This window comes from Chlorocebus sabaeus, chromosome 3, assembly GCF_047675955.1.
Source record: "Chlorocebus sabaeus isolate Y175 chromosome 3, mChlSab1.0.hap1, whole genome shotgun sequence".
Taxonomy (NCBI): domain Eukaryota; kingdom Metazoa; phylum Chordata; class Mammalia; order Primates; family Cercopithecidae; genus Chlorocebus; species Chlorocebus sabaeus.
The window spans coordinates 1,013,103-1,038,684 of NC_132906.1; the positions used below are offsets into that span (position 1 = coordinate 1,013,103).

The 25,582-nt window shown below is 40.4% G+C and overlaps 1 protein-coding gene across 6 annotated transcripts in view; it reads right to left on the minus strand.

The window, feature by feature from the left end:
* The window catches only part of ZMYM2 (zinc finger MYM-type containing 2), a 127,206-nt gene that overhangs the window by 85,437 nt on the left and 16,187 nt on the right, over positions 1-25,582 (minus strand). For 4 of the 6 annotated variants that reach the window (XM_008021677.3, XM_037986925.2, XM_008021679.3 and 1 more), the window contains one exon: positions 8,685-9,541. In XM_008021677.3, the coding sequence (XP_008019868.1) occupies positions 8,685-9,531 (847 nt within the window). In that variant the 5' untranslated portion in view covers positions 9,532-9,541. The remainder of the gene's footprint in view (positions 1-8,684; positions 9,542-25,582) is intronic. The other 2 variants (XM_073012772.1, XM_037986926.2) reach the window with 1 other exon arrangement.

Sequence of the window (25,582 nt, forward strand, 5' to 3'; positions counted from 1 at the left end):
TTAGGTTTTAAGTCTTCTCAGCACAAAAAAATGGTACGTCGGGTAACACAGCTCAATCTAGCCATTCCCACAATGTGTATCCTCTTCAAAGCAACATGTTGTACACAATAAATACATAAGTTTTGTCAAATTTTTAAAAATTAGTTAAAAGAAAAAAGAATGGTTCACATTCCAGCTCCATCGCTTACAAGATTAGGAAGCCACTGAAATTGTGCCTTACTCTTTAGAGCCCTTGAAATGGTTTCAACCTCATGCTACCAGTAAACATTAAATGAGGTAAGACATATAATAAAGCATAATAACTGGGATATAGGAAGTATTAAAAAATGTCACTAGTTATTAAGCAGGAAGTATTCACGTATTTATAAAATATTACTTTAGGCAAGGAACACATATTTCAACATTAAAGAATAGTAAAATCCTAACAAGAACCTTGACAAATGTAACGCAAGTCTAATAAAGTTTATAATTATTTCCAAGACATGTTTTTAAGAACAGCTTTTCCATATATATGTTTAGTTTCACGGCCTTTAAATATAACACATAATCTCATAGAAAGAGTATTACATAGAAATGATGGAATTAAACCAATGTATACAGGCATATCTCAGAAATATTTCTGGTTCAGTTCCAGATCACTGCAATAAAGCTAATATTGCAATAAAGCAAGACACGGGAATTATTTTGGTTTCACAAAAAATGTTATGTTTACACTATAATGCAGTCTATCAAGCGTGCAATAGTATTATATCTTTTAAAAATCTACATATCTTAATTTAAAAATACTTTATTGCTAAAAAAAAAAAAACTAATCATGTGAGCTTTCATCAAGCTGTAACCTTTCTGCTGGTGGAGGGCCCTGCCTCAGTGTTGACAGCTGCTGACTGATCGTGATGGTGGTTGGCTGTTGGCTGTGGCAATTTCTTAAAATAAGACAACAATGATCTGTACCCCATCAATGAACTCTTCTGCTGTTTGACAGCAGTTTACCCACGCTAGAGCTTCTTTCAAAATCAGAGTCAATCTTCTGAAACCCTGCAACTGCTTTATCAACTAAGTTTATGTGATAATCTAAATCCTTTGTTGTCATTTCAACAGCATTCACAGTATCTTCACCAGGAACAGATTCATCTCAAGAAACCATTCTATTTTGCTCAACCATAAAAAGCAATTCCTCATCTGTGCAAGTTTTATCACGAGATTGCAGCAATTCAATCTCATCTTCAGGATCTACTTTTTTTTTTTTTTTTCTTTTGAGATAGTCTCTCTCTCTAGTCCAGGATGGAGTGTAGTGGTGCAGTCTTGGCCCACTGCAACCTCCACCTCCTGGGATCAAGCAATTCTCGTGCCTCAGCCTCCCACGCAGCTGGGATTACAGGTGTGCGCCACCACACCTAGCTAATTTTTGTGTTTTTAGTAAAGGCAGGGTGTCACCATGTTGGCCAGGCTGGTCTTGAACTCCTGGCCTCAACTGATCCATCTGCCTCAGTCTCCCAAAGTGCTGGGATTATAGGCATGAGCCTCCACGCCCGGCCTCATTCAGCTTCCACTACAAATTCTAGTTCTCATGCTATTTCCACCACATCTACAATTACTTCCTCACTAATGTCTTGAACCCTTCACCATCATTCATGAGGGCTGAAATCAGCTTCTTCCAAACTCCGGTTAATAATGCTGTTTTGACCTCCTCCCATGAATTACAAATGTTCATAAGGGCATTGAGAATGGCGAATCCTTTCCAGAAGGCTTTTAATTTACTTTGCCTAGATCGATCAGAGGAATCACTATCTATGGCAGTTATAGCCTTACAAAATGTATTTCTTAAATAGTAAGACTTAAAAGTCAAAATTACTCCTTGATCCACAGGCTGCAGAATGACTACTGTGGTAGCAGGTATGAAAACAACACTCATCCCCTTGTACATCTCCATCAGAGCTCTTGGATGACCAGGTGTACTGGGCAGTAATATTTTAAAAGGAATCATTTCTGCTGAGCAGAAGGTCTCAACACTAAACTATTTGGTAAACCATGCTGTAAACACATGTGCTGTCATCTGGGCTTTGCTGTTCCACTGATAAAGTACAGGCAGAGTACATTTATCATGATTCTTAAGGACCCTATGATTTTCAGAACAGTAAATGAGCACTGGCTTCACCTTGCAGTCACTAACTATATTAACAGGAGAGCCAGCCAGCTGTTTTGTCCGTTGTTTCATGTTGCCACCTACATCAATTATCTTAGATCTTCTGGAGAACTTGCTGCAACTTCTCCGTCAGCATTTGCAGCTTCACCTTGCACGTTTATGTTATGGAGATGGCTTATTTCCTTAAACCTGATGAACCAACCTTTACTAGCTTCAAACTTTTCTTCTATTTCCTTATCTCTCTCAGTTCTCATAAAACCGAAAAAGAGTTAGGGCCTAACTCTGGATTGGGCTTTGGCTTAAGGGAATGTTGTAGTTGGTTTGATCTTCTATCCAGACCACTTAAACTTTCTCCACATCAGCAATAAGGCTGTTTTGTGGCCAGGCACGGTGGCTCACACTTGTAACCCCAGCACTTTCAGGGTCTGAGGCAGGTGGATTGCTTGAGCAGTTCAGCCTGGGCAACATAGTGAAACCCTGTCTCCACAAAAAAATATTTTTAAAAAATTAACCAGGCATGGTAGCACATTCTTAAGGCCCTAGCTACTTGGGAGGCTGAGGTGGGAGGATCTCTTGAGCCTGTGAGGCAGTGAGCCAAGTTCGAGCTACTGCACTCCAGACTGGGTGAGACAGTGAGACTCTGTCTCAAAAAAAAAAAAAAAAAGCTGTTTCACTTTCTTATCATTCCCGTGTTCACTGGAGTAGCACTTTTAATTTCCTTCAAGAACTTTTCCTTTGCATTCACAATTTGGCTGTTTGGTGCAAAAGGCCTAGCTCTCAGCCTTTCTAGGCTTTTCAACATGCATTCCTCACTAAGCCTAATCAGTTCTAACTTTTGATTTAAAGCAAGAGATGTGAGGTTCTTTCTTTCACTTGAACACTTAGCAACCACTATAGGGTTATTAATTGACCTAATTTAAATATTGCTGTGTCTCAAGGAATAGGGAGGTCCAAGGAGAAGGAGAGTTAGAACACACACAACATTTATCAAACAGGTTCACTCTCATATGGGTACGGTTTGTGGCATCCAAAACAATTACAATAGTAACATCAAAGATCACTGATCACAGATCACCGTAACAGGTATAGTAATAATGAAAAGGTCTGAAGTATTGTGAGAATTACCAAAATGTGAAACAGAGATACGAAGTGACCACATGATGTTGGAAGTGTGGTGCCAAAAGCCTTACTCGGCTCAATGTTGCCACAAACCTTCAATTTGTGTAAAGTGCAATTATCTGTGAAGTGCAATAAACAAAGCACTATAAAATGAGGTATGCCTGTACTGACTAATCCAATGTCAAATTCCTCTACCACTGCAAAGGTTTAGCACAGCACAGTACTGAGGTGTGGTAACTATTAATGGTAGAGGACATCTTTTCTCTCTCATGCTAAGCTTCTTTAGTGCTTAGTAGGAAGTCTCCAGTTCGCTGCACTAGTTCCTGTTCTGCAGGCCTCTCATGGCGCTACCAATACCATAACCTATCTTCATTTTGAAACGTTTCAGGTTACCACTCCCAATTTCTACTACTTTGGTCTCTCATAAATTTCTTTTTCCTTTCTAGTTTCTCCTGTATTTTGAACTTCCATACACAAAAGCTGCCCTTCCACAGGAAAAAAATTACTTTCCTTGCAGTACAAAATGTAACCAGAGCTTGGGAAAACTTCTTTCCTACCAAAACTTTAAAAAGGATGATTTTTTGGTTCTGACCCATTCCATCAACCTAATGGTTTCAAGGGGCTATTCAGATTTTACCTGACTGTATTAATACCCCTTAGTTTGAAAAACAAAAACACACCAAACTTATTAGAATAAAGAGTGCATTCTGGAATTCTGTTATTTAGCTATCATCACAGTAACTGACCAGTTTTAATAAATGGGTAAAAATCTTATCAACGAGAAAGAAAATCACTAGAAGAACTGGTAATTCCATCTTATGAAAGGAAAAAAGGTCTCCAATCAAAAATTATGCTTGAACAGATCTAAAAGAAACAGTTCTTGCCCACACAAATACAGGCTCCTCAGGGTGTTCTATTTTCTAGGCTTGTCACTTGAATACATAGTTAAAGGAGCCTATCAAAACTTAAGGGCATCTATTGCCTTGACACTGAAATAAATGGTGCTTCTGTATTTTCAATTTACATTTGCCCTAGTTTTACATTTTTATTTCCTCCAACATCAAAAAAAAATTTTAGGAATAGAAAAGGCCTAATCATTTCGTCTAAACCTTCAATTTCATACAAGGGACTTCATGAAAGGATAGCTGGTAAATTTTCCCAATTAACAATTAGTACAAGAACCAATATAAATAGCCAAGATTTTATAGCTCTTCATCCATTATTCTCTATTACAAATAAAATCAGCATATAAATGCAAGACCCAATTCATATTTCTCTGTGTACAGTTCTTCTGATGACTAGTTTACAGAGTTTGAGTAGACAGGAACACAATTCTCATGATATGGTCTCTTTGATCCAGCAATATTCCTAAAGAAATAAGTATCCCAAGATGTATACACAAGAATATTCTTAAAAAATAATTATCTAAGTAGGAAAAACTGGAACCGAGCTAAATACAAAATAGACAAATTTCACACGCATATGTTGACATGAACAAAATTTCAAGATCTACTGCTAGGTATTAAAAAGAGTGGCAGGAATGGTTGCAAAACTGTACCTATGCTATGATCTCAGGTTAGAATTATATGTACCATTAATTAATTGATACTCAGTGGTAAGACCTAATGTTATTTTCTTCATATTTTTACATATAAGAAAGAAAAAATAGCTATTTTAAAACTAATTTGAGCACTATTTAAGCAGCAAGGTTATAATGAAAGACTAACATACAGTTCATGGCAGTATAAATTGCTAAGAGCTTTCTAAAAAGCATTATGACAATATATTTCTGTAAGTTAAAAATGCTCATACAAACTCACACATACACCCCCCCCCCCACACACACACACACACACACACACACTTCTACCTGCCTATAAGGGGTTTTAGAAGTAATAAGAAATTTCAAAACTGAGTAAAAAAGAACATATTTATTCTAATACCACTATATACCAGGTATGTATTTTTAAACCAAAAATCGTTAGGGGCCTGGGAGTAATCATATCATTTAGCCCAGTAACTTCACTTATAGGAATATACTCTAAGGAAGTAAGAGTGTGAAGAAATATTTCATCATAGACCTACAACAGCAAAATATGGGGAACAGTGTAAAAGCCAAATATGGGAATGTTACATCAATACCCACTGCGCAGCCATTAAAACTTATATAGTTAATGGTATGAGAAAATGCAGTGGAGGAAAAAACAAAACTACACAGATCTGCATTTCCACTAGGTTAACAAAATACAAAAAAGACTAAAAGACAACCACCCAAAGTACTGATAGGGGCTATCTTTACTCAGGAGGACTATGACTGGGTCTCACTGTGTTGTGCAGGTTGGAGTGTGCTGGCACCAGCACAGAGCACTACAATCTCCAACTCCCGGCCTCAAGGGATCCTCCCATCTCAACAGCTCCACACCTCACACCATCATGCTCAGCTCTCTCTATTTTTTTCAGACAATGTCTCACTCTGCTGCCTGGGCTAGAGTGTAGTGGCACAATCATAGCTCACTGCAGCCTTGATCTCCCAGACTTAAAACGACCTTCCAGCTTCAGCCTCACAAGTAGCTGAGGCTACAGGTGTACACCACCATGCCTGGCTAGTTTTTTGGGGGATTGTTTTGTTTTGTTTTTGTTTTTGTTTTGAGACAGAGTTTTACTCTGTGCCCAGGCTGGAGTGCAGTGGCGCAATCTCTGCTCACTGCAACCTCCACCTCTGAGGTTCAACAAATTATCGTGCCTCAGCCTCCCGAGCAGCTGGCATGCACTACCATGCCCGACTAATTTTTGTATTTTAGTCGAGATGGGGTTTGGCCATGTTGGCCAGGCTGGTCTCGAACTCCTGACCTCAGATGATCCATCCACCTTGGGCTCCCAAAATGCTGGGATTACAGGCTTGAGCCACTGCAACCAGCCCTGGCAATTTTTTTCATCTTTAGTAGAGATAAGGTCTTGCTCTATTGCCCACAGGCTGGTCTGAAACGCCTGAGCTCAAGCGATCCTTTTGCCTTGGTCTCCCCAAGAGCTGGAATGACAGGCATGAGCCACCATGCTTGGCACCAGCTCTTGTTTTTAATCATAGATTTTCCAAGCAGTCTTCAATAATCAGACATTACTCCACAAATAAGAAAAATAACTAGCAATTCATAGAGCATTCTACACCGCCTAGATTTTAATTACTTCATGTTATTCTCCACAATCCCTAGGATAAGGCCTAAAATGATGACAGAATGGGTCAGACACAGAGAGAAGTATGTGAGAGAGAAAAGCAGATAGATATACACACACAGAGGAATTGGGGGAGAGGTTAAAGAGAGACATCCACAGCCATGTCACAAAAAAGTCAGAGTTCGTTTTGTTTTTGAGACGGGGTCTTTTGTCACCCAGGCTGGAGTACAGTGGTGCAATCTTGATTCATTGCAACCTCTGCCTATGGGGCTCAAGGGATCCTCCCACCTCAGCCTCCCAAGTAGCTGGGACCACAGGTGTGCACCACCATACCTAGCTAACTTTTTGTATTTTCGGTATTTTGTATTTTTTCACCATGTTGCCTAGGCTGGCACAGAATTCTTATCACTTCCATATTTTCACAGAACAAGGCTGCTCACAGAAAACAATTTCAAATAGTCAGGAAATTTATCAACCTTCAAAAAAAAAAAAAAAAAAAAAAAAAGGTGGGGGGCTAGGTGCAGTGGCTCACACCTGTAATCCCAGAACTTTGAGAGGCCGAGGCAGATGGGATCACTTGAGGCCAGGAGTTTGAGACCAACCTGGCCAACATGGTGAAACCCCGTCTCTACTAAAAATACAAAAATTAGCTGGGTGTAGTGGCACACATTTATAATTCCAGCTACTCGGAAGGCGGAGGCGCAGTCAGTTGAGACTGCACCACTGCATTCCAGCCTGCGTGACAGAGCAAGACTCTGTCAATAAATAAATAAATAAGAAAAAAAAGTATTGCTTATTTATGCCCTTGAAAAATAAAAATAATTTTTAAAATTTTTAAGTAGTAAAATGTTAACTAAAAGCTAAAGATACGTGGTCAAAAATAAACACAGCATTGAGTTGTATACATTAAATATATACAGACTTTTGCATGTCAATCATAACTTTAGTTTTAGAAAAGAAAAAAAAGCATGGTATGTTTGGCTTTCTTCAAACGCAAGAAAAATAAAAGAAAATCTTAGCCAACTCTTAATAAAAAATAAAATGGCTGGGCATGGTGGCTCATACCTAGAATCCCAGCACTTTAAGAGGTCAAGGCAGAAGGACTGTTTGAGCCCAGGAGTGTAAGACCAGCCTGGGCAACATAGTGAGACTCCGTCTCTACAAATAATTTTTTTTTTAATTAGCCAGGCATGGTGGCTCATGCCTGTGGTCCCAGCTACTCTGGAGGCTGTGGTGGGAGGATCACCTGAGCTCAAGAGGTGGAGGTTGCAGTGAGCTGAGATTCTGCCACTGTACTCCACTCTGGGCAACAGTAGAGACCCTGTCCCAAAAAATTAACTAATTAATTAAATTAAATAAGCACAGGGAAAGTAGAAATAAATCTAAATGCAGCCGGGTACAGTGGCTCACACCTGTAATCCCAGTACTTTGGGAGGCTGAGGTAGGCAGATCACCTGAGGTCAGGAGTTTGAGACCAGCCTGGTCTGGCCAACATGGTAAAACCCCATACAAAATACAAAAATTAGCCATGTGTGGTGGTGGACGCCTGTAATCCCAGCTACTTGGGTGGCTGAGGCAGGAGAATGGCTTGACAGGAGGCGGAGATTGCAGTGAGCCAAGATCGCATCACTGCACTCCAGCCTGGTTGACAGAGCAAGACTCCGTCTCAAAAAACAATCTAAATGCAACTACTGTACCATATGACACTGTTCTTTAAGTGTACTATTATATTAATCTACTGGTTCTCTAATTTATATATTAAAACACTAGCAAAAATTCTATTAGCAAAAAGCAATACATGACAAACAAGATACTAAATTATCACACTTCATTCTTTTGTTTGTTTTGCTTTTTAAATTTAGAGATGGCGCCTCACTATGTTGCCTAGACTGGTCTCGAACTGCTGGGCTCAAACAATCCACCCACCTTGGCCTCCCAAAGTACTGGGATTACAGGCATGAGCCACTGTGCCCGGCCAAATTATCAGACTTTGGTGATGAATGTAAAGAGTATTTTTTCTTAAATCCTTTAAATATAAAATCACTTTATGATTAACTTTCTAGTAATCCACAGAAAAATACTATACATGGTTTTACAATTCTTATTAAAATTCCAAACTTAAGATAAAATTCAATATAATTAACATATTTCACATGATGAAACTAAACAAGGTAATACCAGTTACTACAACGAAAAAAGCAGCAAAGGTTTAAATTTATTTACATGAAGTAGAGTTTCTCTTACTGCTTACCAGGATTATGATGAGTTGCAGATTCTCCATTCTGAAATACGTCTCCTGCCACATTCATTCTACCAGGATTAAAAGGTCCTACTCCAGTCTTGGTCTGTGAAGTTAAAGATGGGGTGTACGTTTGTATATTAACACCAAAATTACTTGACTGCAGTCCGTTAGAGACATCTCCCAAGTTGGTATTCTGCAGTGATGTTACATGTGTAATCATTAAGTTCATATCTCGCCCGTCAGTATTTTCTAATTGGCCATCATTCACAGAGCTTACACCTGTTTCTAAAGTTGTAACATTAGCAATCTGAATTTCAGAGTCTGGTTCTGTGGTGATACCACTATTACCCATTCCTGCATTTACCTTACTTCTTGAAAAACTGGAAGTGGAGAAATCCACATCATTGGTTCTGTTTTTAGTCTCAGGAGGTCTTCGTTCAATAAAATTAGAGGAATTTTTCTCTTGCCCTTGATTTGTTTCCATGTCCTCTTCATCATCAATGACAATTGTCTCACTTACACTTCCCTTCTGAGATGCCAATTCTTTTGAGGAAGGAGTAATTTTGGAATCATTTCCTTGTAGTTCTTCATTTTTTGATGATGTAAATGTTATGGTTCTTTGATCAGCTACCACTGGTACAGAAGGTGGGGGAGGTTGTACAGGTTCGATAAAAACAACATCATCATCATCTTCCACTGACGAGTTCTGAAACTTATTAGATCTAGACACTAAAGGATTAGCTGGACCACTAAATGAGTTTCCTACATTCGTGAGACTGGTTGCCATGGCCGTACTCCCTAATAAAACAGGAGTCTGATCAGTCAATTCTAATCCTCCCACTGAACTTGTGTCCATGCCAAAGAGCCTGTTAGGAAGATAGAAATAAGAATTAAAACGTCAGTATGACTTTTTATGTTACTCTAACTGAAACCACTGATTTAAAGGGTACTTTTATTTTTATTCTAAATGAAGTGATTCTTATCTAACATTCAGGAAATTATGTGATATCCACTCTGTGATCTCATTCGTTAATCATTTCATATAGTTCACATGTTAACTTTTGCAGGATAACAAGGCAATTATCCAATTTTTATTGGATAATGAATCATATGCAATATATTCATGGTAATCATATGCAATATATTCCTACCACCACCACCACCACCTCCTTTCAGGGGTACACTATTTACTCCATAAACTTTAACACTAAAAATATGGATAAATCCTCCCACACATCTGAACAGGAAAAAAAAAAAAAACAAAATTTGACAAAAAATAATTACTTCATTATACACTTATCCCATTTACTCACTGTATCATACAAAGTCACATGCTATAATCCTTTCCCTTACCTCATCTTTTTTGGGGGGTGGGGAAGGACAGGGTCTCGTTCTGTCACCCAGGCGGGAGTGCAGCATTGTGATCATGACTCACTACAGCCTCGACATCCCAGGTTAAGGCGATCCTCCCACCTCCAACTAGCTGGGACTACAGGCCATTGCCACCACACTTGGCTAATTTTTTAAAATGTTTTTTGGTACAGATGAAGTCTCATTATGTTACCCAGGCTGGTCTCAAAATTCCTAGGCTCAAGAGATCCCCTGACCTTGGCCTCAGCCTCCCAGAGTGCTGGGATTACAGGCATGGGCCATTGTGCCTGGCCATCTTATCTTTTTTTAACCCACTTTTCTCATATTCTCTGGCTTCCATTAATTGTACAATTAAATCTTTCTGAAAATTTTAATCTTTCTTGACCCTATCCAGAAAGCATAAATTCCTTTGTTGCCAGGTACCATGCTGTGTGCTTTATATCCCAGTAGCAGGCTGCATAAAGGTCACCAAAGGTATCAGGTCCCCATCCCTGGAACCTATAAATGTTGTCTTACATGGAAAAAGGCACTTTGCAGATATGATTAACGTTAAGGATTTTCAAGTGAGATTATATGGGATTACCTGGGTGGGTCACAAATGCACTCACAAGTACCCTTATAAAAGACATGCAGAGGGAGACTACAGGTGAAAGAGAAGGCAGTGTGACCATTGGGAGGCTGAGGTGGGCAGATCGCTTGAGCCCAGGAGTTTGCGACCAGCCTGCGCAACATGACGAAACCCCATGTCTACAAAAAATACAAAAATTAGCCAGGAATGGTGGCACGTGCCTGTAGTCCTAACCACTCGGGAGGCTGAAGAGGAGAATCATCTGAGGCCGGGAGTTTGAGGCTGAAGCCAGCCATGATTGCGCCACCGCGCTCCAGCCTGGGCTACAGAGTGAGACCCTGTCTCAAAATGGGAAAAAAAAAAAAGAAAGAAAAAGAAAAAGAAAAGAAAAGAAAATTCTGGCTTACAGATGCTAACTCTCTTGCCCAAGTCACATAGCTAGGTTGAATACCCAGGTCTCTAAAACTCAAGAGTTCAAAACTCATCATTGTGCTATATTCAGCTAATATTTTCTAAGCACCTCCTATATGCCAGGCTGTGCTGAAGCCAAAGAAAATAGCAGAGTTAAGAAGATAACCTCAGGCCAGACACAATGGCTCATACCTGTAATCCTAGCATTTTGGGAGGCTGAGGTGGGAGGACTGCTTGAGCCCAGGAATTCGAGACCAGCCTGAGCAACATAACAAGACCTCAAATCTACTAAATACGAAAATTTAAAAATCAGCCAGTCATGGTGGTGCACATCTGTAGTCCTGGCTACTTAGGAGGCTGAGGCAGGAGGATCACTTGAGCCCAGGAGTTCGAGGTTGCAGTGAGCTATGATTGTGCCACTATATTCCAGCCTGGGCAACAGAGCAAACTCTGTCTCAAAAGAAAACACATACACACACACACACACACACACACACACACACAGAGAGAGAGAAAATTTCTAGAACAAAGTTACTGAGCAAATGGAGATGAGATATATCATCAGGTGGTAATATCACTAATTCTGAACAAGAACCACTTTGATCTCACAGATCAAACTCGGGGGACGAAATGCAAGGGGAACCAACTAGAAGAGGAAAATCTGAAGGGTAAGTATAGACTACAGATTAATTTGTAGATAGGATGAATAGGAAGTTGAAGTGGCTTATATACAATGGTTTGGTCTAATTTTCATAGTGTATTATCTGAAAAGATGAGGAGATACTGGCTATATAGTTCTTAAAGACTGGTTTAAAAACACTTCATTTAAAGAGCCTCTGAAAGGATAAAAAAGAGACTAATATGTATTGCTTTGATTTACAGATGACAGTGTTAGAGGCATTTTTCACTGTATACCTTGTAGCATTTTCCTAATTTTGGATCACGTGATTTATCACTTTTTTAAAAACTAAATTTAAAAATTTTTAAACAGAATAACAGAAAGTGAAGAGATAACTAGTTTGGTGATCAGAGCACATCTCTTTAAGCAAGTGACATTTACATTGAAATATGAAATGATAAGAAAGATTCAGCTGTGAGAAAACTGGGGACGGGATATTCCAGGCAAAGAAAACAACTTCTGCAAAGCCTAGAGGGAATGAAGTTGGCCAATCCAAGCTGCAGAATAAAGCCAATGTGGTAGATCAAAGTAGGAAGCAAAGAGGAGGATAAAATGAGATAAACAGGCAGAGAACAACACATCAAGGCCAACTAGCTAATACATTAATTACATTTAACAGATTTACAGAGCACCTAATATGCACAAGATACTTTCAAGGCACAAGGGAAAAATCAGTAATCAAAAGAGGTAAAGAGCCCTGCCTAAGCTTAGAAAGCATTAATTCTAACTGAAGGTGAAAGTTTGGATTTTACTGGAACAGGAAACACTGCCATGTTCTCAGCAAAGAGGTGATACAATCTCAGGTTTTAAACAGATCACTGCGGCTGCTATGTGGGAACAAGAGACAAAAACTGGAAGCCAAGAAACAAACTAGATGGCCATTGAAATGGTCCAAGTGAGAGATGGCAGTGGCTGAAAAAAGGGTGAAAAAAATCTACAAGGTATACTGATGACTTTAAAAAGTTACAGAACACTCATGGAGATAGAGAAGAAGGATGCTTAGCAAAGGCTCAGAAGGGTAGTGGTGAGGTGGGAGGTTAATGGGCACAAAAAAATAGAATAAGACCTATTATTTGATAGCACAACAAGGTGACCATAGTCAATAATAATCTAATTGTGCATTTTAAAATAACTAAGAGTATAACTGGATTATTTGCAACACAAAGGATAAATAGTTGAAGGGATACTCCATTCTCCATGTGATTATCACACAATGCATGCCTGTATCAAAACATCTCATGTAGCGGGCCGAGGCTGAGGCAGGCAGATCACTTGAGGTCTGGAGTTAGAGACCAGTCTGGCCAACATGGTGAAACCCCATCTCTACTAAAAATACAAAGATTAGCTGGGCATGGTAGCATGCACCTGTAATTCCAGCTACTCAGGAGGCTGAGGCATGAAAATCGCTTGAACCTAGGAGGTGGAGGTTGCAGAGAGCTGAGACTGTACCACTGCACTCCAGCCTGGGTGATAGATGGGGTGAGACTCTGTCTCAAAAACAAAACAAAACAAAAACAAAAACAATCTCATGTAACTCATAAATATACCTACAATGTACCTACAAAAACACCTACAATGTACACACAAAAATTTTAAAAAGTTATAGAACACAAAGAAAATTACTACTGTGATGTTATGCATATCCCCAAAACCTATATATATGATATTTTCCCTGAAGTATATATATTTATACATAAATTCATGGGGAAAAAAAAACTCTTGAGGGGATCACATCATGCTGATAGAAGTAGTTTGCTAGGAAGGGCAGAAGTTTAGGTAGGGGAGGGTGAGTGGTCAACCAGATGCACTTTGGATTCTGCTTTAATCTAGAGTTTCATGCAGCTAAGCACCTGACTGAATAAAGGAAGGAAAAGGAGTCAGTACCAGAAGATGATATACAGTTGGCAAAACTCTAGTCAAAGATGCAATCTCCAGATACAAAAAGAGATGCAGAATAAGCACTTTTCACAGACATCAAATAAGGGTACACTAACTTTTTAATGAAACATTGAAACATTTAAATAATTTGTCTTTTCTTTTTTTTTTCTTTTTTGAGATGGAGTCTCTGTCACCCAGGCTGGAATGCAGTGGCGCGATCGATCTTGGCTCACCGCAACCTCCATCTCCTGGGTTCAAGCGCTTCTCCTGCCTCAGCCTCCAGAGTAGCTGGGACCCCAGGCATGCGCCACCACGTCCAGATAACTTTTTGTATTTTTAGTAGAGACGGGGTTTCACCATGTTGGCCAGGATGGTCTCGATCTCTTGACCTCGTGATCCACCCGCCTCGGCCTCCCAAAGTGCTGGGATTACAGGTGTGAGCCACCACACCCAGACGTAACTTGTCTTTTCACTGAATCTCTAAGACCTAACACAATGCTTGAGCACAGAGTAGACAAATGTCCCAAATATCTGCAGAAAGACCAGAACCCAAAGCCAATTATGTTCACTTTAACTATCAAAGTTATTTTTAAGTAACAGCATTATTTAATTATCAAAGTATACACTCTAGCCCTTTAGTTTATATATACTGTATTATTCTCTGACGATTAAGTGTCCTCACTAAACCAAGTTCTAGTGTCAGACGGGCACTTTTCCACCACTCAACAAAATAAGGAAATGAAATATTTTCAAAAACATACGATATTTTACAGAATACCAAGGTGTTATTTTATTCTCACATAACTGTGACAATCCCTTTGAGTTAAAAAACAGAAATTTTTTCTATAATAAAACAGCAGCTCACAAATTAATTAAAAACTGTAATCCCAGCACTTTGGGAGGCCGAGACGGGCGGATCACGAGGTCAGGAGATCGAGACCATCCTGGCTAACACGGTGAAACCCCGTCTCTACTAAAAAATACAAAAAACTAGCCGGGCGTGGTGGCGGCGCCTGTAGTCCCAGCTACTCGGGAGGCTGAGGTAGGAGAATGGCGTAAACCCGGGAGGCGGAGCTTGCAGTGAGCTGAGATCCGGCCACTGCACTCCAGCCTGGGCGACAGAGCCAGACTCCGTCTCAAAAAAAAAAAAAAAAAAAACTGCCCAAGGTCCCAAGACAGTATAGGATTCAAACACCAGAGCTCGATTTCAAAACCAGTCTCCACTGGTCTCAGAGAAAGAGCTGTGTGTCTACCTGCTGTCAGATAAAAGACATGCTGTGACTGGAAAATGGCAAAAGATACATTTATAACTACTTGAAAGAAAATGGGCTGGGTGCGGTGGCTCACGCCTGAAATCCCAACACTTTGGGAGGCTGAGGCGAGAGGATTGTTTGAGCTCTGGAGTTCAAGCCCAGCCTGGGCAATATAGTGAAACCCCGTTTCTACTAAAATACAAAAATTAGGCTGGGCACGGTGGCTCACGCCTATAAGCCTAGCACTTTGGGAGGCTGAGGCAGGCAGATTGTCTGAGCTTAGGAGTTCAAGACCAGCCTGGCCAACACGATAAAACCCCATCTCTCCTACATATATATATATACACACACACACACACATATATATATGTATGTATGTATACAAAAAATCAGCTGGGGGGCCGGGTGCAGTGGCTCACGCCTGTAATTCCACCACTTTGGGAGGCCCAGGCGGGCGGATCAAGAGGTCAGGAGTTTGAGACCAGCCAGGCCAAAATAGTGAAACCTCATCTCTACTAAAAATCAAAAAATTAGCCAGGCGTGGTGGCGGGCACCCTTAATCCCAGCTACTTGGGAGGCTGAGGCAGGAGAATTGATTGAACCTGGGAGTTGGAGTCTGCAGTGAGCTGAGATTGCACCACTGCACTCCAGCCTGGGCGATGGTGCGAGACTCTGTCTCAAGGAAAAAAAATAAGAGCTGCATTATTTATTTACATTATTGTTTAATATTTAATTTCACTTTGCTTAATAGTTGTGAATATTTAAATCCTGACCTCTACCATTTTCTTGCTGTGGTTTTAAGCAGCTTACTTAACTGTTGAGGATTTTTTTTTTTTTTGAGACGGAGCCTTGCTCTGTTGCCCAGGATGGAGGCTAGAGTACAGTGGCACGATCACAGCCCACTGCAACCTCTGCCTCCCAGGTTCAAGCAATTTTCCTGCCTCAGCCTCCCGAGTAGCTGGGATTACAAGCATGAGCCACCATGTCCGGCTAATTTTTTTGTATTTTTAGTAGAGATGGGGTTTCACCATGTTGGCCAAATTGGTCTCAAACTCCTGACCTCAAGTGATCCACCTGCCTCAGCCTCCCAAAGTGCTGGGATTACAGGTGTGAGCTACCGTGCCCCGCTGAGGATATTTTTTTAATCTATACAATTGATAGAAAAATGATTCTACTTTAAGGGGCTGCTATAGTGTTTGACATGAATATTTGGTCCACAATAACCATTAAAAGAAAGTTTAACTATTACTGATGACAGTACTTGTATTTAAAAATTTTTAATTGAATTAGTTATGATAATTTTGAATGAAAATGTTATTCAGTATATTGCAATTTTTAAAACTTTCTGTAATGGAAATGCTTAAAAAATTGTTTTTCAAATTTATTTAAAAGTAACTAAAGGACTTATCTGAAACTTTCTCCTTAGTATATCTTATTTTTGCTATAAAGAAGCTCTCCCTATTAAGGAAGTGTCTTAAGAGTAATGATGTTTATATTTTAATTTTTGAAATAATATCTTAGGATAGGGAGTAGTAATTTATAGGTCTTTGGATAAAGTAAATAATCACCCTTCTCTTTTTTTGTTTTTGTTTGTTTTTTCTGAGATGGCGATCTTTCTATGTTGCCCATGCTGGACTCCTGGGCTCAAGTGATTCTCCTGTCTGTGTAGCTAGGACTATAGCTGTGTGCTGGGTTAAGCTTTTAAACAGAATTATCCATTTTCTTTTTCTTTCTTTCTTTTTTTTGTTTTTGGAGACAAGAGTCTGGCTCTATTGCCTAGGCTGGAGTGCAGTGGTGCGATCTAGGCTCACTGCAACCTCCAACTCCTGGACTCAAGGGATCTGCCTGTCTCAGACTCCTGAGTAACTGGGACCTCAGGCACACGCCACACGCCAAGCGAAGTTTTTTGTATTTTTTTTTTTTGCAGAGACAGGGTTTTGCCATGTTGCACTGGACTGGTCTCAGCTGAACTCCCAAGCTCAAGCAACCTGCCTGCCTCAACCTCCTGAGTAGCTGGGATCACAGGCACATGCCATTACACCTGGCTTTTTTATTTATTTATTTTTATTTTTTATTTATTTATTTTTTTTTGAGACAGACTCTCGCTCTATTGCTCAGACTGGAGTGCAGTGGCACAATCTCGGTTCACTGCAACCTCAGCCTCCCAGGTTCAAGTAATTCTTGTGCCTCAGCCTCCCGAGTAGCAGGGACTACAGGCGCATGCCACCACTCCTGGCTAAATTTTTTTTTTTTTTTCTTTTTGAGACGGAGTCTCGCTCTGTCACCCAGGCTGGAGTGCAGTGGCATGATCTCATCTCACTGCAACCTCTGTCTCCTGGGTTCAAGCAATTTTCTGCCTCAGACTCCTGAATAGCTGGGATTACAGGCGTCACTGCACCCGGCCACAGCTCTTATGTTTTAAAAAAACATAACCATTCAACAAAACAACCAAATCAATATTCAAAATACACAAGATTCAAAAGAAACAGCAAACCCAAAGTACCAACCTACAATGGGATTTTTTAAAAAATGAATGGGGCCGGGCATGGTAGCTCACACATGTAATCCCAGTACTTTAGGAGGCAGAGGCAGGCAGATCAGTTGTGTCTAGGAGTTAGAGACCAGCCCTGGTGACTGAGTGAAATCCTGACTCTATGAAAAATACAAAAACTGGCTGGGCGCAGTGGCTCACGCCTGTAATCCCAGCATTTTGGGAGGCCGAGGTGGGCGGATCACGAGGTCTGGAGATCGAGACCATCCTGGCTAACATGGTGAAACCCCGTCTCTACTAGAAATACAAAAAAAAAAAAAATAGCTGGGCGTGGTGGTGGGTGTCTGTAGTCCCAGCTACTCGGGAGGCTGAGGCAGAAGAATGGCATGAACCCGGGAGGCAGAGCTTGCAGTGAGCCGAGATCTCGCCACTGCACTCCAACCTGGGAAACAGCAAGACTCTGTCTCAAAAAAAAAAAAAAAAAAAAAAAAATTAGTTGGGCATGGTGGTGCACATCTGTAGTCCCAGCTACTTCGGGGGCTGAGGTGGGAGGATCGCTTGAGCCAGGGAAGCAGAGGTTGCTGTTAAGCAGAGATGATGCCACTACACTCCAGCCTGCACAAGAGAGTGAAACCCTGTCTCAACAACAACAACAAAAAACACAATGAAGCTGAACTTGTAGTTAACATTCACTTGTCATAAGGGAAGTACCTGATCAACATAATGATTTTCACAGAAATGAGATAACAGCTCAGCCCAAATCTACAGATATTATAAAATGTGCAGGCTTTTAATATATAAGTTATTTGGTTCCTTTGTTTTGGCATACTTAGAAGAAAACCACTTCCGGGGCAGAAAAGCTAGAACTGATTTCACAGTTCCCTCTGGTGGCTGCTATGTGTCAATTCAGTCTCCTTAGAAGAAAGTTTCTTTACCACGTTAGATCCCTGCAGCAATCTACTTCTGAAAACAGAATAACCATTCAACTATGACAGCTATTTTAAAATCAGACTGTAAATAATATTAGTCACTTCTACATATCACAGAAATAATGTTTCAACCAGAAAACATCTACTTAGTCCTTTAAAGAAAGGCAATCCAATTAGAAGTTGATCACTTCTCCATTATCAAGGTAAAATCTACTCCATGTAGCCGCCACTCTTCTACCTCCAGTCAATTCTAACTAGCTATTTACTACTAAACAAATAACTTATCTGAATTTCCATTTTACCACAGCAATTGGTATAATAACGGTTCACATGGCTTTTCTTCTAATTCAAAGATACAACTGGATGTGAAAACCACTTAGCACACTCCTAAATACTTACCTAACTCCTAAACAATTACCAGACAACTGATGCTTGTACCTCGGAATTTCAGTAAGTTTCCAATTAATTTTTAAGCTGCCTTGTGATACTCCACATTATAAATCATAAATGCTTTCAGTTCTATTTGGTCTTTATTTTCATTCAGTGAGAATTAATTAACAGAACAATTGATGTTGTCATGAAAAAAACAATGAAAAGGTGATAGTTAAAATATAAATGTTCATATATTTGTATCAAGAAAATATTAGTACTTGCTGAAAAAGGCTGATGAACCTTCAAAAAACAAAATCACAAAGAAAGCTCTTCAAAGTGCTTCAACAAAAATATTCATCATCATCTCCCTTACAAGTCTACCTAAATGCTTTCTAAGTATCGTTAAAGAATTACAAAGAAAGCTCAGGTGAACTCTTTTTTACAGCAAAGAGTATTATAAGTCAGTATGTATGCATGGCACTTACAATAGTTCTGAGTTAATATGACAGATTTAAAACATTAAGAATAAAAATTCCTGGCCAGGCACAGCGGCTCACGCCTGTAATCCCAGCACTTTAGGAGGCCATGGCAGGCAGATCTCTTGAGCCCGCAGTTGGAGACCAGCCTGGGCAACAGGGAGAAACCCCAACTCTACAAAAAAATAGGAAAATTAGATGGGCATAGTGACGCATGCCTGTGGTCCCAGCTACGGGATTGAGGCGGGAGGATCACTGGAGCCCAGGAGGTCGAGGCTGCAATGAGCCAAGATTGCACCACTGCACACTAGCCTGGGCAAGACAGCGAGACTCTATCTCAAAAAAGGAAAAAAAAAAAAAAAGAATAAAAATTCCTAATAATATAAGAAGAAGGAATTATAGGAAAAATTATTAAAAGCATTATCAGTAAAGTCAAGAATAAGACAAGAACATTCTTCTACTATTACCATATAGCACTGTTCTAGAAGTAACAGCCAATGCCATTACATAAAAAAGAAATGAAGAAATATACAAATGTGAGGCCGGGCACGGTGGCTCATGCCTGTAATCCCAGCACTTCGGGAGGTCGAGGTAGGCGGATCATCTGAGGTCAGGAGTTTGAGACCAGCCTGGCCAACATGGCAAAACCCCATCTCTACTAAAAATACAAAAATTAGCCGGGCATGGTGGTGCACGCCTGTAATCCCAGCTACTCGGGAGGCTGAGGCAGGAGAACTGCTTGAACCTGGGAGGCAAAGGTTGCAGTGAGCCAAGACTGTGCCACTGCACCCCATCCTGGGTGACAGAATGAGACTCCGTCTCAAAAAAAAAAAAAAGTGAAAAAGTGGGGAAAATATTATATACAAATTATACAATTCTTTACCCCAAAGACCCAAAAGATTTACCTGAAAAACTATTATAGACAGTGAGTTTATATAGTAAAATAACTGTATCTACATAACAAATTAATATGTAGAAATCAGTCAACTGAATGGCCATAAAATTTTGCTTCCATCCAAAGGTCAACTAAACCTACAATAAGGGTGTTTTTAGAAAAAAGGACAAACCTACAAGGAAGGGGAGACAAGAGAGAATTCAAGTGCACTAAAATTTTGGAAGAGGGAAGGCAGATAAGCATGGATTAGTTGTGACTGACTTAGCAGGCCTGAAAAAGGTAACACTGAACCCACAGGAAGCAAAGTTTTGAAATGAACAAATTACAAATGAAACTGCAGTTAACATTCACTTGTCAAGGTAGGAAGTATCTTCATCAACATAACAATTTTCAGAGGAATGAGGCAACAGTTCAAAATAGAATACTCAACAGGTTCAGGAACCACTGAGAGTAATGGCAAAAACTGCAATTACTTTTGCACCAACCTAATAGCAGCATCTCTTCCCCAAAGCGGATGATGTACTTGGGGCAGCTAATGTTTGGGAGGCTGAGGAAAGCAGATCACTTTAGGTCAGGAGTTGGAGACCAGCCTGGCCAATGTGGTGAAACCCCATCTCTACTAAAAATACAAGAATTAGCCAGGCATGGTGGCGTGTGCCTGTAATCTCAGCTACTCAGGAGGCTGAGGGATAAGAATCACCTGGGAGGCAGAGATGGCAGTGAGCCGAGATCAGGACACTGCACTCCAGTCTGGGTGACAGAGCGAGACTCTGTCTCCAGAAAAAAAAAACAGCTAATAGACAACTCAGTGAAAACTATTGAAAAGCAATTACAAACCTACATTTCCTTTCCCATCCAAATAAATCCACAAGTTTAATCTGTGGAGAAAGTACAAGATCAACTTTGGACAGGAAGCTATCAGGCACGGCTCAGGGGCAAGCCCCTTATTTCAGCTGAACCTGAGATAGAAAATAAACTGATACATACTCAACTCAGTACTGGTGCTGAGACCTAACCTCCACCTAAAACTGCAAGTCACACATCTCCCTATTCAGGAAATTGGAAGGCTCTTTCTGGAAACATGATTTCATAAAAAGATACCCAAGAATGGAGATTTCCCAACAAACATCCCCCCAGATCATCCCTTAATGAAGTGTGATATCAACACTGTACTGTGACCCCCAACAGCTCAGAGTGTCCACACAGCTTTTAGATACGCATTCTTCACCATGAACAGACAACCAAGGACTACCTGACAGATGAGTAAAGATATGAAAGATAGCTTCATGATGAAAACAAACGGGATGAAAAACTCAAGTTGGTAGAAATGGTAACTATCTAAGGGGAAAAAACATCTTAAGAAAATAATATATTCAGAGAGATAAGAAAAGATATTCACAAAATATGAACAGAATGCTAGGAAAAAATTCGTACCTACAGGAGGAAAAAGGTTAAAAATACGACGGCAGAAACTTAAAATCCAATAGATGAAAATACCATTTCCCACCTACTGAAACCAGGGCTCCTTGGAGAAATGGTATATTGCAGGTCAGAGGCAGGAAATGTGTAAGATTAGCCCAAACGCTTGCTTATAGTAGATAGCAAGAAAGCTACTGAAGACTAATGGAAGAGTTAAAAGGACTCCAGAGCCAACATGAATAGGCTCCAACTGGCCAAAGACAGGAAAATTTAAACGTGAATAAAAATCACTGCAATTAATTAAAACACATCAAATATGTGGCTTTTGGGAGGTTTTTTTCTGTTTTTTAGAGGCAGGGTCTCACTGGCAACCCAGGCTAGAGTGCAATGGCATGATCACAGCTCACTGCAACCTTAACTTCTGGACTCAAGTGATTCTCCCACCTCAGCCTCCTGAGAAGCTAGAGCTCCAGGCATGTGCCGCCATGCCTAGCTAATCGTTTTATTTCTTGTAGAGATGAGGTCTCCCTATGTTGCTCAAGCTAGTCTTGAACTCCTAGCCCTAATTGATCTTCCTGCCGCAGCCTCTCAAAGCACTGGGATTACAGGCATGAGCCACCATGCCCGGCCTCAGATATGCTTAAATCCATGAGTTCATCACGGTACTCACACCAACAAAAACGGCCCAGCTATGATGATGATAAATATACATATCCAAGAAGCTCAACAAACTCCAAAAGCAGGATAAACTCAAAGATATCCATGTCAAGACACATTGTGGACCTCAAAAAGAGCAGAAATTCTGAAAGCAGCAAGAGAGAAGAGACTCATCTGGTTCAAGGGATCCTCATTAGATCATTTAGATTACCAGCATATTTTTCATCAGAAACCATTAGAAGCCAGAAGTCAGTGGGACGACATTTAAAGTGCTAACAGAAAGAGGGGGGAAAAAATCTGTCAGCCAAGAATTCTATATGCAGCAAAAAAATCCCTCCAAAAATACGGAGAACCTAAGATATTTCCAAATAAGCAAAAGTAGAAAGAAGTTCATTTCCTGCAGACTTGCCCGACATGAAATGCTAAGAGAGTTCTTCCAGCAAAAACGATAAAACACTGAACAGTAACTCAACATGGTAAGAAGAAATAAAGAATATGAGTGAAGGTAAACAGAAAAGTCAGTGGTAATGTACTTTAGGTTTATAATTAATTTTTTCATATGATGTAAAAGATAAAGGCATAAAACAGTAATTTTAGGCTGGGCACGGTGGCTCACGCCTATAATCCCAGCACTTTGGGATGCCAAGGCAGGCGGATCGACTGAGGTCGGGAGGTTGAGAACAGCCTGACCAACATGGAGAAACCCCATCTCTACTAAAAATACAAAATTACCCAGGCATGGTGGCGCATGCCTGTAATCCCAGCTACTCCAGAGGCTGAGGCAGGAGAATCGCTTGAACCCAGGAGGCGGAGTTTGCGGTGAGCCAAGATTGCACCATTGCACTCCAGCCTGGGCAACAAGAGCGAAACTTCGTCTCAAAAACAAAAAATCCCAAAAAACAGTAATTTTAAGCTTATATGAATAAGCACACAATATATACAGATGTAACCTATGACAACAACACAAAGGAAGAGGACAGAGAAGTACAGCAGAGTGTTTGCAGACTTCTGAAACCAAATTATCTGCAATACGTTATTATAAATTTAAGATGGCTATTTTAATCCCCAAGGTAACCATTTAAAAAATACTTATAGGCTAGGCACAGTGGCTTACACCTGTAATCCCAGAACTTTGGGAGGCCAAGGCGGGAGGATCACAAGGTCAGGAGTCTGAGACCATCCTGCCTAATACGGTGAAACCCCGTCTCTACTAAAAATACAAAAAACTTAGCCAGGCGTGGTGGTGCACGCCTGTAGTCCCAGCTACTCGGGAGGCTGAGGCAGGAGAATGGTGTGAACCCGGGAGGCAGAGCTTGCAGTGAGCCAAGATGGCACCACTGCACTCCAGCCTGGGCGACAGAGCGAGACTCCGTCTCAAAAAAAAAAAAAACAACACACAATTTTTAAAATATATAGAAAAGAAGGAAATCAAATGGTACACTAGAGAAAAATTTAATATAAAAAGCAATAATAAAAGAAACAGAAACGGTTGGCTGGGCACACTGGCTCACGCCTGTAATCTCAGCACTTTGGGAGGCCGAGGAGAGTGGATCACGAGGGTCAGGAATCGAGACCATCCTGGCTAACACAGTGAAACCCCGTCTCTACTAAAAATACAAAAAACTTAGCCAGGGGTGGTGGCGGCACCTGTAGTCCCAGCTACTCGGGAGGCTGAGGCAGGAGAATTGCGTGAACTAGGGAGGTGGAAGTTGCAGTGAGCCGAGATTGCACCACTGCACTCCACCTGGGCAACAAAGCGAGACACTGTCTCAAAAGAAATGGAAAGGAAAAAACATAAGACATGCAGAAAACAGCAAAATGGCAGAGGTAAATCCTTATGAAGACTTACCTTAGATATAGATGTTTTAAATTATAATAAAAGATACACTGGCAGACTGAATTTTTAAAAACACTATCCATCTATATGCTGTCTGCAAAAGATTCACTTTAGGGCCAGGCAACATGGCTTACGCCTGTAATCCCAACACTTTGGGAGCCCAAAGCAGGAGGATCACCTAAGCCTAGGAGTTTGAGACCAACCTGGGCAACAAAACGACATCCCATCTCAATTTAAAGAAAAAGATTCACTTCAGATACAAAGATACAGAATAGCTGAGTACTATTTTCTGCTAGGATAGAAAACCTAATATACGCAAATATTAACCAAACGAGAACTGGAGTGGCTATACTAATCAGAAATTAAATTTAAATCAAAAAAGGTTATAAGAGACAAAGGACATTATATATTGATGAAAGGTTCATTCTAGCAAGAAGATACAGCAGTTCTAAACATAGATACCTAACAACTAAGCCCCAAAATATATTAAAGCAAAAATTACCAGAATTAAAAGGAGAGACAGAGAGACACAAAACTCTATGATAATAGCTGGAGACTTCATTATACCCTTTCAAAAATGGATAGAACCACCAAACAGAAGATCAGTAAGGAAACGGAAGGGGCTTAAACACCACCATCAACTACCATCAACTACTTAGACCTAAAAGACACAGACATACAACAGACCTCTAAAGGGAAGAAAATCCTGACACACGCCGTAACATAGAACCATGAGGACATCACGCTACCTGAAAACAGCCAGTCACAAAAAGACAGATACTGCAGGATTCCACCTATATCAAGTATCTGAAGTAGTCAAATTTCATAAACAGAAAGTAAAATGGTGGTTACCACGGGTTGGAGGAAGAGATAATGGGGGAACTGTTGTTTAGTAGGTAGAGTTTTGGTTTTACAAAATAAAAAAGGTCTAGGGATCTCCTGTGTGACAATGTGAATATATCTAACAATATTGAGCTGAACACTTAAAAGTGGTGAAAATAGTAATTTTATGGGTTTTTTTGCAATTTAAAATAAAAAAGTACCATTTCACACGCAATAGGATTGCTATTTTTCTTTTTTTTTTTGAGGTGGAGTCTTGCTCTGTCGCCAGGCTAAGAGTGCAGTGGCACAAGCCTGGTTCACTGCAACCTCTGCCTCCCGGGTTCAAGTGATTCTCCTGCCTCAGCCTGCCAAGTACCTGGAACTACAGGCACACGCCACCACATCTATTGATTTTTGTATTTTTAGTAGAGACAGGGTTTCACCACGTTGGGCAGAATGGTCTCGATCTCTTGACCTCGTGATCCGCCCACCTCGGCCTCCCAAAGTGCTGGGCTTACAGGCATGAGCTACCGCGCCCAGCACAGGATTGCTATTTTTCTAAAAAAGGAGGTCAGGCGTGGTGGCTCACACCTGTAATCCCAATGCTTTGGAAGGCCAAGGTGAAAGAATCAATTGTGGCCAGGAGTTCAAGCCCAGCCTGGGCAATATAGCAAGACTCCAGCTGTACATATATACATACATATATAAATTTTAAAAATGGAGGAAAAAGTTTTTTAAAAAAAGAAAAGAAGAGAAGTGCTGATAAAGACCTTCAGAAATTGGAACACTTGTGTACTGCTGGTAAAAACGTAAAATGGTACCACACCGTGGAAAACAGTTTAATGGTTC